At 46.3% G+C, this 18,178-nt stretch overlaps 1 protein-coding gene and 1 pseudogene across 3 annotated transcripts in view; both read left to right on the forward strand.

Annotated features, from left to right (window-relative positions):
- Positions 1-18,178, forward strand: part of Arhgef4 (Rho guanine nucleotide exchange factor 4) — a 136,180-nt gene that overhangs the window by 43,492 nt on the left and 74,510 nt on the right. For 2 of the 3 annotated variants that reach the window (XM_021197307.2, XM_029539390.1), the window contains exons 2-3: positions 665-4,108; positions 10,764-11,069. In XM_021197307.2, coding sequence (XP_021052966.1) covers positions 665-4,108; positions 10,764-11,069 — 3,750 coding nt within the window. The remainder of the gene's footprint in view (positions 1-664; positions 4,109-10,763; positions 11,070-18,178) is intronic. The other variant, XM_029539391.1, reaches the window with a different exon arrangement.
- LOC110321298 lies at positions 12,327-16,295 on the forward strand (annotated as a pseudogene).

Consider the following 18,178-nt stretch of genomic DNA (forward strand, 5'->3'; position numbering starts at 1 on the left):
GTGTGTGAGTGTGTGTGCATATGTGTGTGAAGGGATATATGGGTACATATGTGTGGTGTATGTTTATATTTATATTTATATGTTCATGTGTGTGTCATATTTATATTTGTTTGTTCATGTGCGTGTGTGTGTATGTGTGCATGTGTGTGTGCAGTAATTGTTCACATCTGTGTATTTGTGTGTTCATATGGGGGAGGTATGTATGTGCCAGAGTATGCATATAGAAGTCAGATGACAACCTTGGTTGTCAGTCCTTGATTTCCACCTTGAGATCAAGTCTCTCTTATTTATTGCTGCCGACACCTAGTTAGCTCAAGTCTTCAAGCCTCTAGCTTTGCTCCTGTCTTTGCCTCCCACCTTGTCGTAGGAGTGCTGGGATTACAGATTTGAGCTACTGCACCTGGTTTTTATTTCAGTCCCAGAGATCCAAACTAAGGCTGTCAGGTTTGCATGACAGGCTCCGCACAACGAGGCAAGGTCTCCGCCCTCTGCGCTTGTTTCCTGTGTTAATGCAAGGTAGCTCTTGATCCTTTGCTTCCTTCCTGGGGCTATCTGGGAAGTGATGGAGGGCATTGTCCTCCTATTAAGGTGTGCCTAATGGTATAAATGTGCTTGCTGAAGTCCTGGGACCTTTCCCCTGATTCTTCTCTTCTTGCCCTTCTAGACTCCAGAGCCAGGCGTGCCCCCTCCAGGTGAGGGAGAGAGTGAGGACAACCAGCTCCACCCATGCCCTGCAGACCCAGAGGAACAGGAATGGCATCAGGAAACAAACCCTGAGGACTTGGAGACACTGTCCCATAAGAGCGAAAGTCGATCGGATACAAAAACAGATCCCTTTGAAAGTGCTTCTGAGGCAGAGTCCCTCCCGGGTGACCTCGCTGGTGGAGTTGGCCTCTCCACAGAAAGAGAAGCAGGCTGGGGATGCCCTGAGGACTCAACAGTTGGACTTCCCCAAGGGCGGCATTTGGTCTGTGATGAAGGGCTCCATACAGAAGAAGAGCTGGATCTACCCTCGGGCTTAAAGGCAGGTTCTCAGCTAAGTAAATTGCACATGTTGACTGCTGGAAAACGGGATGCAGCATGCCCCTGCAGCTGTGTGACTAGCTTGGTACAGGGGTCTGTGCCAGCATCTGTGTGCCTCTCAAAGCATGCCGGCAGCAACAGCAGTCCCCACCTGCGAAAGGCCAGGTCTAGGGGCTATCTGGATGCCCCTGTGGTCTGTCCTTGCTTTCGCCGACACTGTGAATTAGGTCAGAGCTGGCCACAAATCCACATCAGGACTGCAGCAGCAAAGATACCTCCCATAGGCTCACAGCACAATGACTTCCCTCTGTGGATCAGGACCAAGAAGGGGCCGGCTCCAAGGCCCACAGTGGGCACAGACTTGTTCTGGGTTCACCCCTTCCTTGGCACAGCCTGTCAACCTCGATCGGGCACACCTCGTCTCTTAGACGCCAAGTGTCATCAGAGTGCCCCAGAAAATCTTGGTGCCAATGCCAAGACACCTCAAGGGCACTTCTGCCAGCAGGTAAAGACTCTGGTCAGGGCCCATTCTATAGCTTTGTTTCCTTTAGGTTGTCCTAAAGAGCCTCTGAAGCAGAAAGGTACAAATTGGCCCTACTTGCGGGAAGGGACAGAAATAGAACCCGACCACCCAATCCTTCGAAACACCCTTTCCCCTGGGCCCACCCAGCTGTCTTATTTACTTCCTACTTCTCAAAGCAGGGCCCCTCCTTTGCAGGGTGAGTGCAAGCTGAGTGATTGTAGCTTTAAGAGGGCATCTCCAGACACACCCTGTGTAGGCCTTCCACTGGAAAACCAGGTAGAACAGGCTTCTAGGTCATGCCCAGCTCCTTCCCACCTTACTTCAGAATTGCTGAAGCTCAACAGCCAAGAGGAAGTGCCCAGGCCGGCTGAATGCAAGCCAGGGCACAGCTCAGAAAGCAGACTTGAGGAGCCCAAAGGTGTCCACCCTGCTGATGTTATCAGTAAACAAAAGCGCCTGCTAAACATCTCCGGAGAGGCAGGAAGCCAGACGGGTGCTCTCCAGGAGGAGAGAAAGCCGCCTGATAGGGCCTCCTTCTTCCCACAACGCTGCTGCCATGGTGAGGTACCTGTGTGCAACAGAAGGCTTGCGGGTACCTGGGAAGAAGAGAAAGATAGCGCCTGTGCCCCAAAGACAGACCTGAAATCAAATGTAACTGGCTCTTTAGAAGCAGCAGAAGAGGGCGTGGTTCTAGACCTCCAACGCAATGGGAATGCCTTGCAAAGTCTTTTGGACTTTTCAACAGTGGGAGTATCTCACTGCAACCCTGGGAGTGAGTGTGCACAGGGACCTGGGGATGAGCCAGAGCCTTTCCCTTCTGGCCAGCCGCAGGCTCGGGGAGCCCACGGGGCCTCTAGGCACAGCTGCAAATTCATTATGATAGCAGTAAAGCAGGAAGGGAGGCAGATCTCCACAAGGAAGGCTCGCTGTCTCCTAGAATCACAGTGTGGGCACCTTCCAGAGAAGGGGACAAGCGCTGCGGCTTATGAGTCTCCCAGGGCCTCAGAAATGCCCGAGTGTGGCAATGAATGTGAGCTGCCGGGATGTCCAGGGGCAGAGGCGGGTGGTGGGGCTCCTCAGCTGCTGGCCCAAGGCATAGAGCATGTGAGAGTGCCAGTCTCTAGGACTGCTTCCGGTGACACTTTGAGCTCAGAAGAGACCCTGGAGGGCGAGCTGCTTGGGGAAAGGTCAGACTTAGGGTCTGAGTGTGTACACACCGAGCAGAACCAGGAGTTGCCCAGCTCAGAACGCAGGTGTGGCACAGGCGATGCGGAGGTTGTGGAAATCTCCGGCACGTGCGCAGGCGAGGTAGAGGTTCCCCTTTCAGGAGTCTTGGCTTCAAGCACCACAACGCAGGGGTTCCAGGAACCATGCAGCAGCGGGTTTCAGCAGGGTTTGCTGGAGTCAGAGCAGCGCCCTGCCTGTCTTCAGATGACCCCTTCAAGAACTGACAGGCCCTGGTCCAGGGAGCTGCCTGGCAGGGACATACCCTACAGCCAGGCCTTAATCTCAGAGGGCTTGAACCCAGTTTGCTCTAGCCCCGAAGAAAGGGTCCCCCACAGTCCCTGCCAGGGAGAACCACCTCTACACCACGTGCACCAGAGCGTATCTCTGGAGACCCAATCTGGTATGATTCAAGTAGGGACATCTGGGGACCTCAGCGGTGAAGGACCTTCCCCAGAAAGCTACAACATCAAGAGACTGAAAGCAACAGAGAGCAGGATCAAAGCCAGGCTAGCCTTAGCCCATAAGACCTTTACCAATTTTTTTGAGGCCAAAGTTACGGAGAAAACAAATACTGGCTCTGTCAAAGGCGAGAAAGAGAAGCGCAGGCGAGCCCAGGGCTCCTGGCGTGCGTTTCTGAGAAGCAAAGACGCGGAAGGCTCCAAACGACCCGTTTTAGTGAGTGGGGTTCCAGAACCAGACTTTCCCCAACTCCTCTGCTCTTCCCCACCAGCCACCAGAAGCCACTGTGAGAAGTGGACAATTGACACCGACAGCCATGTGTTTGGGGAGCCCTGGACACCCCTAAACTCTCCTGCAACTCTGTCCTCCAGCCGTCTGGCTTCTCCGGAACACCGGAGGAGAAGTGAACCGACCATTGGACGCACTGCTACCCAGGAAAGCAGTGCACACCTCTCTTCTGGGGTCTTCCCAAAGTCTTCCTGGCTGACCTCTGCCACCAGCCCTGGGGCAACGCAGATTGACATCAGTTATGCCCTCCCCTGCAGCTCTGCCTGCCATTTGACCTATGAGAACCAAGACATGCCCTGCAGACCTACAAGTCCCAAGCCCAGGAGTCCCATGGCTGGGGCGCAGAGGGTGGATCTCTGCCTTAGAGGCAGGACTAGTGCGGTCTCCATGGTCTCTCTCAGAAGCGACAAGGACACCAACAGAAGTTCAGAAGTCCCCGAACGGCCCAAGGCATCCAAGGCCAGGGCGAGCCTCTTACTCTCTCTGCAAACACTAAACCAGAACGACCAGAAGGAAGACAGGAGTGAGTGCCAGTATTACCATGGCCTGGGCACAGTGCCCTTCCTTAGGGACCATCCTGGGAATGAGGTGAGTGAGGTGATTAATTAATTAAGCGTTTCTGGGGCAGGGGCTGCTTCAGATCAAACGGCAATCGGCTCTCTGCTTTCACAATGTTCAGTGAGCTGAATTCAAGTGGCCAGGCATGGCTGCAGGTGCCTCAAGCCACTAAACTCTATAGATTTCTTATTATTTTGATACAGGGTCTCATAGAGGTCAGGCTGGCCATCGTCTTGCAGTGTAGTCAAGGATGGCCCTGAGCTCCTGATCCTCCTGCCCACATCTCCCAAGTGTTAAGGTGACAGGCATGAACCACCATGCCCAGCATTTTGTGGGGTGTCTAGCATTGAACCCAGGGCTTCATGCATGCTAGGCAGTCACTTTACCAACTGAGCTACATCCTTAACACCCTTTGCATCAGATTTAAGATAAAATTTAAAAAATATTAAATATTAAAAGACACCATAGGGAAATTTACTTCACTGATCTCAAATACAGAATACAATATATTATACACACACACACACACTCACACACACACACACAAGGATAGGGTATCTGGAGGGTGTTCAGGGTTTCTTAGAATGTCAGAAGTATGTATATAAGTGACTCTATCACCACCCTCCGAGGATGCGTTTAAACCCCCATTTGTAGCTCTCATGTCCAATGACAGAACTATCACCACACAAATAAGGCTCAAAACTCAACAGTTAGAACACAAAAAGTATGTCAAGTTTTAATTACCTTTGCAGCTTTACAATATTGCCATAGACATAGATGAGACAGCTTGAGGATGACCCCTCAGTTTAAATGCAAGGCTGGGCTGTGATGTCTCAGAGGCTAAGAGCACTTGCTGCTCTCACGTAGGATTAATGTTCAGTCCTTGTACCCACCTCAGGAGGTTCACAACCACCCATAACTCCAGTTCTGGGGGATCCAAAGCCCTCCACTGCCCTCCAATGGAGCCTGCATGAACATGTGTGCACACATGTAAATATAAAAGGAATCTCAGGCAAGAACTCGCTGGTGTCATGGCTGGCACACATAGGTCATTCATTAGTGTCTTCTGGGCAGTGGTGGTACACGCGCAGCACTAGGGAGGCAGAGACAGGTGCATCTCTGTGAGTTCAAGTCCAGCCTGGTCTACAGAGCAAGTTCCAGGACAAGCCAGGCCTACACAGAGAAACCCTGTCTCAGAAAACAAAACAAAACAAAACAAAACATCATTAGTGTCTTTACTGCTCCTTTGTCTTGTCACGGCCTAAGGTCAGGTATGGAGTTTTCTAATTTGGGGTTTTGTGTGTTTTATGTTTATTTGTTTTCATACAAGGGATGATCAATCTATAGCTACACAGCTTCTATTTTATATCATGGACAGAGGTTTATGCAGTGACTATCAAGTGTAAGAACATCAGTGACTGTCATAAGCAAGACACACAAATTCCTTGTCCTTGGGCTAAATTCCTTTCTACTCTTATCCTCCCGGCCCTGGTTGAATCACTTCCAAGCCCAGTCAATGGTTACATTTCAAAAATGTCGTATTTTGAGATTGGCTATTTACTCAGCCTAAGTCCTTTGAGGCCTGCCTAAGTTGTTTCATGTTATCAATAACCCCCTTTCAAAGCTGAGTAATAGTCTATCTTTAACCATTCATCTATTAAGAAACATTTGGGCAGCTTTCAGACCCTAAGTATCACATCTAGAACTCCTGTGAATGTTTATGCACCACACCATAGTGGATATACATTTTCATTTCAGGTCAAGAGCCCACATGATTGGCAGCTCACAGGACAAGTACAAGTTTAGATTTTGAAAAATTGCCAGGGAGATGGCTGCCCAGTTAAAGGATAAAGACTAGAGTTTGGATCCTCAGAATCCATGGGTATGCCAAACTGGCATGGCATCCCACTTGAAGTTCCAGCCCTGGGAGGCAGAGACAGGGGACCTTACAGTGCCCTGAGAGGCATTATCTGTCCAATGTCATTATTTTGACTGTGTTCCCACAATGCAATGTACTTTGAGCATATTACATCATCCATGCCCTGCTAATGACTCTCTCTTGTCTCCATCCCACCAATCCCTCTGTCCTCTACCCAGTTTCACCTCCACTCTCCTGTCATCCGTTTCATATGTGATTTTATAAACCTAAAAAATCAGGGCCCCACCGATGAGAGACAATATGTAGCAGTTATCTGTCTCGGTTTGGCTTAATTTCACTGTGCAGGCAAACCACATTTTCTTTATCCATCCCTCTGTTGAAGGAGAGGTTGGTCCCTTATTTAGCTCTTGTGAAAGTGTTTCAGAACGCATTGATGTGCAGTGTCTCTGGGATAATGTTGACTTGGGGTCATACCATAGGGTAGGGCTATTTTTAGTTTTGTGAGGAACCTCCATACTGATGATTTCTGTACTTTGAGAAAAACTTGTTAGGGTGTGAGATTCAGGTAGAAGTTCATTTCTCCACCTCTGGGTAGTCAGTTAATGCAGCAATGAATTGCTTGCAGCGTTAGGTCTTGAATGGGCCGTATGGGTTTCCACTCCTGTGGTGACTTCAATCTGAGTCTCTCACGTGTTCAGTTCCACAAGATCTTAGTGACTGTCAATGAACAATGCCTTAAGACCTAGTAAACTGACTGCTCCCTCTTTCTCTTTCTCAGAATTATTTTATTCTAGTTCCTCTGCATTTCCATACAAAGTTTAGAAGAATCTTAACTTTCACCTGCAAACGTCTTTGCTTGGACTTTGGTGGAAGCAGGGTTAAGTGGTGTGAACTGAGACCCAACCAGAGTCTTTACCATGCTGAATAACTAATAAAACAGTGTCTTCATTTTCCAGATCTTCTTGTCTTCCAGTTCTAGAAAATTTTAGTTTGATTTACACATAAGCTATTGTAAATGGCATTGTATCTTAAATTTGAGGTTTTATATATATATTAATTGCTGATATGTAGAAATGTAACAGATCTGTGTGTTTCAACTTGTATCTCATGCCATCTACCAAAGGGACAGATTGGTTTTCCTTCTATTTCTTTTTCTTGCTTTATTTCAGTGGCTAGAAGGGTCAGTACTGTGTTAAGCACTATGATGGGAGCAAGGCTGGTCCCTAGTCATGGAAGAAAAGTGGCCAGTCTTTCAAGATCAGCCATGTCTGCTGTAGGGTTCTGTAGATGCTCTTCATCATAACGAGGGTCCGCCCCCTCTCCCTAGTCCATTCAGAGTTTTCTTTGTATCAAACCTGAGTAGCTATTGTACTATGTTAGTTTTCTTCAATCCACCGATATATTCATATGATTTTTCTTTGACCTATTAAAATGTGTACAATTCTGAGTTTTTAAACATTGACCTTCCCTTTAAGTACTGAACATGTACCTTTTAGTTGTGGCGTATAATTCTCAAAACACTGTTAAATCACATTAGCTATTATTTAAAGAATTTTTACATGTATATTTTTGACAGGCCTCCATAGGCCCATATATGTCAATGCATCATGACTGGGGAGTGGAATTGTTTGAGAAGGATTAGAAGGATTAAGAAGTGTGGCCTTGTTGGAGGAGGCACACACACTTATACCACACATACCACACACAAAATATAATAATTATTCATGGTCTATAGTTTATGTCTCCATTTTAGTTTTTCTGTGTTTCACTTCTCTGGTTTCTTCCAAAAAAAACTATGGGCTACCTGAATATTTTTTGAGTTTAATTTAATGTATATGCCATATATTTCATTTTTAAGTGACAGCAGCCAGGTATTATGTTGTATACATACACCTTACCATCTACTGGTCTCCTGTATAGGCATTTCACCAAGTTAAGGGACATGTAGAAACTTTGCTTAATTTAAATCCCTCAGTCTTCCTTGCTTATAATCTAATTTTCTAAAATAATTTGTTCATATACAATAAGAGTTCTATCAGTGTGATAATGTTTGCTTCACATAAAAAACCATAACTAAGTGTCTCTGTATTTCAGAGCACTGTTATTTACAAATAACAGCAGTTATTTGTAAATATATATTTACATCATATCATATAATGTAATATCATATGATATTGAGTATATACCTATTTATTATGTATGTATATATGTATATTTACACACACACACATATCACATCATCCAATCAGGAACTTAAAACATGCAGCTGAAATCAACTGAGGAAATTCCTTAAGGTAGCCAGCTGGGTTCCCCAACAAGAGTCCTGGGAGGAATGATGTCCTCCTGTGAGGCTCCCAAGTAAAAGAATAGATAGCAATAATAGAGATGACATCATCAAATCCATAGCTCCTGACATCAAGCTGGAGTTGAGAAAGTTAATTGGAATTAATTGTAGGGCTTTACATTTTAAAAGTTGTGTGTGTGTGTGTGTGTGTGTGTGTGTGTGTAAGTTCATAAGAGATTGTTGGGTCCCCAAGAGCTGAGGTTAAAGGCAGTTGTGAGAGTCACCCAGTGTGACTGCTGACAACCAAACTGTGCCTCTTCCAGAGCAATAAGTGTTAAGTATCTCTCCAGGCCCTTAGTTTCATAGTTGAAGGGTATTTTTTTCTTTAATTTCTATGTAATTTAAGATATATGTTTATTAATTTGGTGAGAATTTGATACAATATATTTTATCCTATTCATCCCCCTCCTTCCTGTAACTCCTTCCTGTAGAGGCCCCCTCACCTCCACGCCCCTTCCAACTCTTCCTCTTCATCCTCTTCCTCTTCCTTTTCCTCTTCTCTTTCTCCTCCCTCTTCCTCTTGTTCTTTTTGATCTTCATCTTCTTTCTCTCCTGCTCCCCCTCCTCCCCCTCCTCTTTTTAATAATCCAAAATATTCAATTTGTGCTGCTCCACTGAACAGTGATCAACATGCCAAGGGTCACACGTTTAAAGAAATTTCTCTCCTCTCTCTCCCTCCCTCCCTCCCTCCCTCCCTTAGAAATCTTCGACTAGGTCCTCAGCTCATAAACCCCTTCTTTCTCTGTGCCACAAGGCCACAGCTACTACAAGTTCATGAGTGCAGTGATCATGTCTTGTATGGAAGATATGGCTTGGCTCCACTCCTCCCCAACCTCTGACTCTTACATAGTTCTACTTCCTCTTCTGTGATGGTCCATGACCCTTGGGGGTGATATAGATGTCCCACTTGTAACTGAACATTCCACTGACATTTATTCTCTATTCTTTGAGTAGCTGTGAGTTTCTGCATCAACTGCCATCTACACAGAGAAATGTATGATAAAGTCTGGGAGCTGCGATAACCTATGGGTAGAGAGATAAGAATGTAGAGGGCAGTTTGAGTCCATTTAGCAGAATACTAATAGTAAGGGGCTAGAGATGGTTCCTCATCCATAGGTTCTTGGCCAGAATTGCAGTACCAAGCACATATCCTGTGCTGTGGATCTCGAAACCAATCAGAAACAAGTTGGTTACGCCCATAAGATAGTTTGTGCTTCTGTTAGATCCATGGGCATATCTTGCAGTGCTGGTCATTATTGTAGCTTACAGGGTTACACAGCTGGGAAAGACTGTTGATGACCCCCTTCCCCCCGAGGCCTGCATAGCACCTTCCAGTCCTGTGAGAGTTAGCCAGCAAGGAGGAAGCTTTCTGGCCAGTACCAACTTGATGCCTCCATGTCTACTGTGACCAATGTGTGTGCCATCTGCAGCAACAGGGATATACTGTCAAGTCTCAGCAGGCAACAAGGGGCTATGCCGATAGCCTATATTGTTTGAGGGTCTGTGGGACACCTCTGACACCTTGAGGAAAGGTGTCCTTCACCTAATAGTTGGCTTTTTATTTGTTAAGCTATGGCTTCTGGGAGAATCATAAACCCCAATGTCAGGGAACTATGGTTATATTGGAGCTTTTGATTGAGCTGTTTTTTAATGGATGAGTTTTTGTGAACAGGGGAAAAGGAGAGTTCCTTCTCCCAGAGAGTTGGTTTCAAAGAACAGACAGTAAAGATATGAACACAAATTCCAAGTATCCTGCTGCTCTTTGGAGGATTTATTTTGAAATGGTTGCGATGCTTAAGTGCTGCCCCTGAACTGAGACAGTGAGAGTGGCTGGGGAGGTGGGAGCTGTGTCTGTCCTGTTTCGGTTCTCTCTGCTTAAGCAAGAGCACTGAATGCAAAGACAGCTCAGTTTGGAAAGTGCTCTCGTCACAAACATGAGGACTTGAACTCAGTCCCCAGAACCCACATCCAAAAGCTAGGCATGGTGACATACACTTGCGATCTCAACCCTGGGGAAGTGGACTTGCTGGCTGGCCAGCCCGGCTCAGTGAGCCTCAGGTTCTAATGATCAACCCTTTCCCAGAAAATGTGGTGACTGAGTCCAAAGAATGACCCCTGGCCACCACATGCATGTGCACATGTGTTTCTGCGCATACACAGATATTTCTAATGGTCTTGTCACATTCATTAGGTACTTTAACAGATTTGGCCCTTGGCCAAATCAGAAGCCTTTCTTGTTTGAAGTGGTCTTATAGTAGATATTATAACAGAAATAAGATTTATTTTATGTCTAATTTTAATACTTTACGAAATGACTGTGAATGAGGTATCTCATTGTAATCTTCACTTCGAAAATAAGCTGAAATAAAGTGTTGTATTTGAAAGACTCTGGGGGGAAGAGAAGCATTACCAGTTGATTTATGCTTGCTTTGGTCTCTGATGTCGTCTCCTCTGCTCTCTAGAGCTACATTGCCCAGGAAAGCCTACCAGACAAGAAGCTCAATTGTTCCCATGATCAGAAAACTTCTTACAGAGAGCCTACTCACAGGCCGGTATCTGCCACTGAAGTAGTGACACGGACCCTCCCCTCCATCTCCGCAGAGCAAGTCCCCAGAGAGGTCCCTTTACAGTTCAGGAGGGCCCCTCCACACTCACACTTCAGCTTCGATGACATATGGCTCGAAAAGACTCAGAGGAGGAAGCTGGAGAAACAGATGCTGTTTAGACGACAGATGTGCACAGGGTTAGTGCCTGTGGACCCAGTTCAGGTAAGCTGGCCCTAGGCCAGGCATCCCCTGGCGTGGCCTGGATGTTTGCCATTTCCTGACTCTATCCTGCACTGAAGACTGTCACCCTTGGTCACCCAAGTCACAGAAGTTGATCACTATGATCCTATGTGTTAGTTAGCCTCATGAGTGCCTGATATAAATCAATATATAAAGACAAAAGGCTTGGGGCCACAGCGATATCTCAGAGAGCAAAGTGCTTAAGGACCTGAATTCAATACCCCAAAGTCACATTCGAAAAAATAAAACAGGCTTGGTGACATGTTTGTACTCCAGCTGTGCGGACACAGATAGATGGATCCCCAGGAGCTCGCTGACCGGAAATGTTTTCTGTTTTGTTTTGTTGTTGTAGAAAGGTAACAGGTGCTGGCGAAGCTGTGAAGAAAGCACAAAGTCCATGGTTAGAGAAAAATTTTATTTAGGACAGCCATCGTGAAAATAGAGCTATAGGATGGCCCTTCCCCCACCTCCCAGTATTCACCCAAAGACTTGAAATCAGTGCCTCGAGAGACATTTTCAGACTGTCACTCACCACAGCAGTATTATTCACGGTAGCCATGACATGGAAATTGAAGCCCACCTACACATGAACAGACACGGAAAGTGTGGCTTAGTCACGCGATGGAATGTTGTTCTCCTAGAAAGAGAGCAGTTTGTGTCCTTAGGACCAAGACTGCACTGGAGAACAGGATTAGATGTGAGGTCTGTCAGACACGAAGGACAAAGACCACGTCTTCTCACAGACATGCCGTCACATTCTTCACACACTCTGCAGTCACCGAGGCTGAGCCTAGAATGATTACAGGGAGGCAGGGGCTGGAGAGACAAGAGAGAGAATAATCAGAGGGCCAGCGCCTGTTACATGGGAGGAATACATTTTATTTTTATAGCTCTTGCTCAGCAGAATGAATAACTGGGGGCCATACATTGCTTTTAATTTTTTTGTTTTGTTTGTCGTTATTTAATATGTGCAGCCATGTGCGAACATACGCACTCGGAGGCCGATGACAACTTGCAGGATTCAGCTCTCTCTGGCTTGGTGGCAAGTTCCTTCACCAGCTGAGCCATCTGACCAGCCTCGATCCCATACAATTTAGTCACTGAGAAAATAAACCCCAATATTCTTCCCGTAGAAAATGTCAAATAGTTGAGGTGATAGATGAGCTAATTAGCTCGATTTAATCATCTTATATTATGTTCAAAAATCACATCACCCTGGGTGTGATGGTTCACACGAGCATGCAGGAGACTGAGCAGGAAGATCATAAGTTTGAGGCCAGGCTGCACACTATCAGGGAGACTCTACCAAGAAACACAGGGCAAGGAAGAAGTTTGGTGGGGGAGCGCTCACCCAGTGTATGCAAGGGTTCCACCTTCAGTATTGACAAAATCCTCTGATATCACATTATGTCACACAGAAGCAAGCAAGAATAACTTCTACATACATATTTTAAAATATTTTGTATTGTGGTGTGTGTGTGTGTGTGTGTGTGTGCGCGCGCGCACGCGTGTTGCAGGTGCCCTTGTAGTTCAGGAATGGGAGTCAGGCCCCTGAAGCTGGACTTATAAACATTTGGGGGACCACCTGAGGTGGGTACTGGGACATGAACTTGGGCCCTCTGCGAGAGCATTGTGTGTACCTAACACTGAGCCATCTCTCCAGCCTCACTTTAAAATTTGTTTTAGGTGTAAGTCCAAAGCAAAACATGCGTGAGAAAAGAAACCAAATAGATGTTTTTCAGATTCCCAAGGTGATGGGTGCATTTTTACATTAAGGTTTCCACTCCATTATGTGATGGAAAGAGCAGGTAAAACTGAGAATATAGATTAGAAATGTGAATTAAAAACCCCAGTAATGATTGCATTGGACAACAGTTATGTGGAATATTAAGACTTCAGTGTTGATGGTGTCGGTTTGTTTAAGAAGGATGTTTACAAATGAACCCAGATAAGGCAATAGCATCTTAACTACTATTGCCAGGGCCGGGGATACTGTGCCTCACAGTGGTGGGGGCTTGGTGTTCACAAGGCGCAGCATGCCCTCCTCAGAGTATAAGCTGAAACTCACTGGGCCCTTGCTCTTTTCCCCTGCTCAAAACAACAGCTCAGTATTTAGGGATTCAGTGTTTGACATTATAGCTCACTGCTATAAACGTGATAACTAAGCTGGAGAACAGAACCTTCAGGAAGATATCAGGGGCTATGGGAATGGTGGCAATTCTTGACTTAGATGGGGTCATCGGATATAGCTCCTCATACCTATAAATGCGACTAAGGACAGCAGCAGGGAATGCTGTGGCATCTGTTCTCTTGTGACCACCAGAGGGCGCTGTACTGCCTATCACCAGCCCTTTCAGAGTGGAGTGTCCTAAGTCAGGGCCCGTCTACAGATGGACAGAAACCTGTCCCATTCAGTTGCAGTTCACTTATTAACTCTGCTTTTAAATAACCTTTCCCACAGGGCTGGGGAGATGGTTCAGTGGGTAGAGTGCACTCACATTAAAAGTCAGGCGTGGCCACACACGGCTGTGACAGTAGATCTGGGAAGTGGCCAGCTAGTTGAGCCAATCTGCAAGCTCTAGGATCAGAAAATCAATGTTATCTCAACAAACAAAGTGACGAGGGAGAGAGGGATGTCAACCTCTGTCCTCCATACACATGTGCACCTGTGCAAACATGCACTCGAATGTCCATGCACACACATGCACATATACTCACACATACACAAACACACACACATATATTGACACAGACACACAGTGTACAAACACACACAGCATACGCATACAGACACACAGACATACAGCATACACACACACACACACACACACACACACACACGAGAATACAGAAGGAGCCACATGTTACAGGAATGCTCTCATAACTAATGAGAACCTGTTCATTCTCCTGCACTTTCTAAGTTGCTCCAGGCACGAGTGTTTCAGTGGAGGAAATGACTGTTTAACCCTAGTAATAAAAGACCCTGACAGAATTTAGACCAAGGAAGTTTGTCTTCCCAGTCCACGCTTTAACCACCACATGAGACAGCTTCCCTTAGAGAAAAGCACAGATGCATTTAAAAGATCTCCATCTGGAATTTGATGACTGTCCTTTAGTACTTGATCATGATTGATGACTGAGTGGTAGGAAGAGTCTAATGTGTCCTTGGACATGTCCTGTGTATGTGTCAGCCAAGAAGATGAATGACATCATTTGGTGGGATAGGGAGGACAGGACCTGATGTCATCGTGATGTCATTATGATGTCATCAGGCCTCACAAAGGCACCCTAGGAATGTGTGGCTTCCCAACAACAGATAGTGTCTTTTGCTGTGAAGAGACGCCTCAACCAAGGCAGCTTTTATTAAAAAGCATTTAACTGGGGGCTTGCTACAGTTTCAGAGGGTTAGTCCATGATCATCAAGGCAGGAAGCAGGCAGGCTCGGCACTGGAAAATAGTAGCAGAAAGGTTTAGATACTGATCCAGAGGCAGCAGACAAAGCAGAGGGAGGGAGAGGGAGGGGCTGACGTGTGCCTACTCTCAGGGACACACCTCCATCAAGGCCATACTTTGCAATCCTTCCAAATAGTCCAACCGGGGACTAAGCAACCAAACCTATGAACCTGTGGGGGTGGGGGCGGGGAGGGGCATGCGTATTCAAACCACAACGGACAGACATCTCTGGAGGCTGGAAGCCCGAAGTCAGAGTATCAGTGAGACCAGGTCCTTTAGTATGAGGGGACCCTCTTATAGCACAGCTGTGTGTGACCTTAGGATCTAGGATGCTGAATTCTGTAGGTTATCAAAGGTTGACCTAAGACAGTGGCTTTAAGACCACTGTCTCACACCAATGGAGATTAAGGGATGTGGATTCTCAAAGGAGTAAGCCGTCTTAGGTAGGTTTTCTATCGCTTCAATGAAAACATCATGACAAAAAAAAAAGGGGGGGGCGGAGAAAGGATTAATTCATCTTATACTTCCAGATCATAGTCCATCATAGTCCAGCCATCATGGACTGGTCCCACCACCTTGAGAAAATGCCTTACAGCTGGATCTCATGGAGACATTTCCTCAAGGGAGGCTCCTTTCTCTCTGATGTATCGAGCTTGTGTCAAGTTGACACACAAAACCAGCCAGTATGGATGCTAAGTGGAAGCAGGTTTTATTCAGGACAGACACAGAAAGTGAAAACTGGGTCGGGTTGAGTCATTAAGGAAAAGTGACAGGGACTCCTGGGAAGGGAGATGGAGATGACCACTGGACTTCCTTGCCTGAGGCCTTTTATACAGGCCAAGGCAGAAACTCTGAGACTGGTTAATTCTCATGGGCCCACACACCCAACCAGGGATACAATCGAGATCATGCCTCTAAGCTGTCCACAGTTAGAACTGGTTGGAACCCAACTCTGTCCATCTCTGACTCTGACTTTATTAGTTATTGACCTTGACTGTGTGCTCACTGTCAGTCTTTTGGTAGGGGTCACTCCCCTCTGACCTTGCAGGTGCCTGAGTGCTGATAACTGTACTGAGCATTCTTTGTTCTTCACATCTACTGAAAAACAAAAAGAAGAAGCCATTCTTGGTTACATCATTATTCAGCTCCTTGTCTCTGGAGTGGTCTGGAATGGTCTGGGAGAAATAGTCTCGTTGAATCCTGCTCTGTTGAAATTAGCTACATTGTTAGACCTGTAGACCTTAGCTGCAGTTGAAACAAGACTACAGGGAAAGACAACCGGGACAGAGCGACCATAGTGACAAGAGTGGAGGCAGCAGCTAAGGGTATCCCCACATCCTGTCCCCCTCCCCTTCTCAGCTGACTTCCTGGACCCTAAAGTCCAGAAATCCAGGTCCTACATAGCCTAGAAACAAGGGAACCCTGCAGAGCAGACTAGCAAGAAGCAGCAGGCCTCACAGGAGAAAGGAGAGATCCTTCCCGAGAGAGCTGAGGAGGCAGAGCGACAGGCTTAGGACAAAAATCTGGAGGTCCTGACTCCCCCATGAGGAAACCCCACGAAGGATGAATGTGCTTTGACTGCATCATGGTCAAAGCCATGAAGGAGGAGCAGCTGCCAAATCCAGGAGCCGAGAAGAACCTGGTGACTGGTGGCACATCCCCACCCCATAGAATCTGCCCCAGAGGATGTCTTCACTGGCCACCAGCAAGCTTGCAGGGTACCCTGTGCCCTCTCTTCCCCCAAGGCTGGAATGAAGGAGATGTAGTCACTGTTTCTGAGTGAGTTGTTTTTAGGCCATGGTGCTCTATGTTTACGTCATGAGGGATTAGGAAAACATTTTTTTTTTTCAGGAAAAAAAAAGGAGAGAGAAAAAAAAGGGGAGGGAGATTTGCTTGCCTGCAGTGCCCACAATAACCTCCTTTGCCAACTACCTCTAACAGTTTATCCTGGTTATGGAGGGATGTAAGGCTTAATGGACATTATTCATGAAAAAAAAAGGATACTTTCTGTCTTCCAGTATGTTGATGAGCACTGGCTTAGGAGTCAGGGTGTTTGGGTTATAGTTCCTCTCATTCTTAGCGGTACCGAGGTATAGATTTAGTAGGGTCATTTAGCTTCTCTGGATTCTGAGACAGAATGAAACATGTATAAACATGTACCTCTGACTCAAAAATCCTATCCCTGCTATAAGATGTTGTTCATCATCAAACTAAAAGTGAGGAGGGCCTCAGGGACAAGCCTCCATTCTGTAAAACTAGAAAAATGCCTTAGAAAGAGAAACTATGGAGTTTGAAGGTCATACACCAAAGCAAGAGAATCGTGTGTGTGTGTGTGTGTGTGTGTGTGTGTGTGTGTGTGTGTGTGTGGTCTTCATATATAAACATATATATGTGTATGTATAGTCTTCATGTATATTCATATGTCTTCATATATACATATATGTATACACACACACACACACACACACACACACACACACACACACACACATTTTCCTGGGGTACTGGGGTACGGAGTGGAGCTGAAGAAAATGGCCAAGGAAGCTTTTCTAACTCCACTCTCTTTCTTTTCTGGGCCCACAGTTAGATCCCAGGTGCTACAAAGCTGCCCCGGCAACAGTGTGGGTGGGCCTGAGGAAACAGGTTCAGCCGTGCCCATGTGGCGGTTGCTTCAGATGTAACCAGATCCTAGGTACATCGTTAGGGAGCAAGGAAAGAAAAAGGAGAGCGAGAAAGGGGCTTGAAGGTTTATCATGGCTGCCCAGCTGTAGCAGCAGGTTCTTGGCAATGGATTCTCTGCAGTGGGGGCTGTGGAGAGGGATCAGGGAAGAAAGACAGAGAAATCTTTCGGGAGCTTGCGTACCCAGGTCTAGTCTGTGCTGATTGGTGAAGAAATGCACAAGGTAGCTTTGGTTGCCAGCATCTTTAATCTAGTTATTACCAGTTTAGCCTGGCTCTTACTGAATGCCACTCCTAAGTTAATGGCAGGGAGAGCCAGGGTAAGAACCACTCAAAAGAGCAAGATGCTGCAGGCTCTCTGCACCCTTTTACCTCACAGACTCCAGTGTGCATTATTATGACCAGCAGGTTTATGGATGAGTGTGCCAGGGGAAGGGGTGTATAAGTGTATTCTCAGTTCTAAGGCCGCCATACATTCTCAGTTTAGGGAGGGAAAGATGAGTGGGGAAGGAAGAGAGAGAGGTGGACCCCTCTCCGGCCTCCCAAATCCTTGACTCATTTGTAATCGTTTAACATTTTATAAAATCTTGTTCCCATTGCCTCACATTGCCATCCTTAATCTAAAGTGCATGTGAGGAGGGGATAAGGGAACTGTTGTGTGAAACCCTCCATGTCCCAGCCATGTTTTACACAGATATGTCTTGTCATTCTATATTTGAATGTATATATAATTTTGTATGTTCTTTTCCTCTCTGGTCTGTTCCCTTGGAGCTCTTCTCTACTGGTCAGTTTGTGTCTCCAGGATTGATGCCACTATGAGTCTGGATTTTAGGAATGAACAGGAGTAATGGGGAAATCCATTTGTTTTGTAATCCCAGTGACTCAGAAGGCTAAGGCAGAAGGATTGATGGATTAGGGCTAGCCTAGGCTTTAGTGACTCAGAAGGCTAAGGCAGAAGG

This window comes from Mus pahari, chromosome 5 (genome assembly GCF_900095145.1).
Source record: "Mus pahari chromosome 5, PAHARI_EIJ_v1.1, whole genome shotgun sequence".
Lineage (NCBI taxonomy): Eukaryota > Metazoa > Chordata > Mammalia > Rodentia > Muridae > Mus > Mus pahari.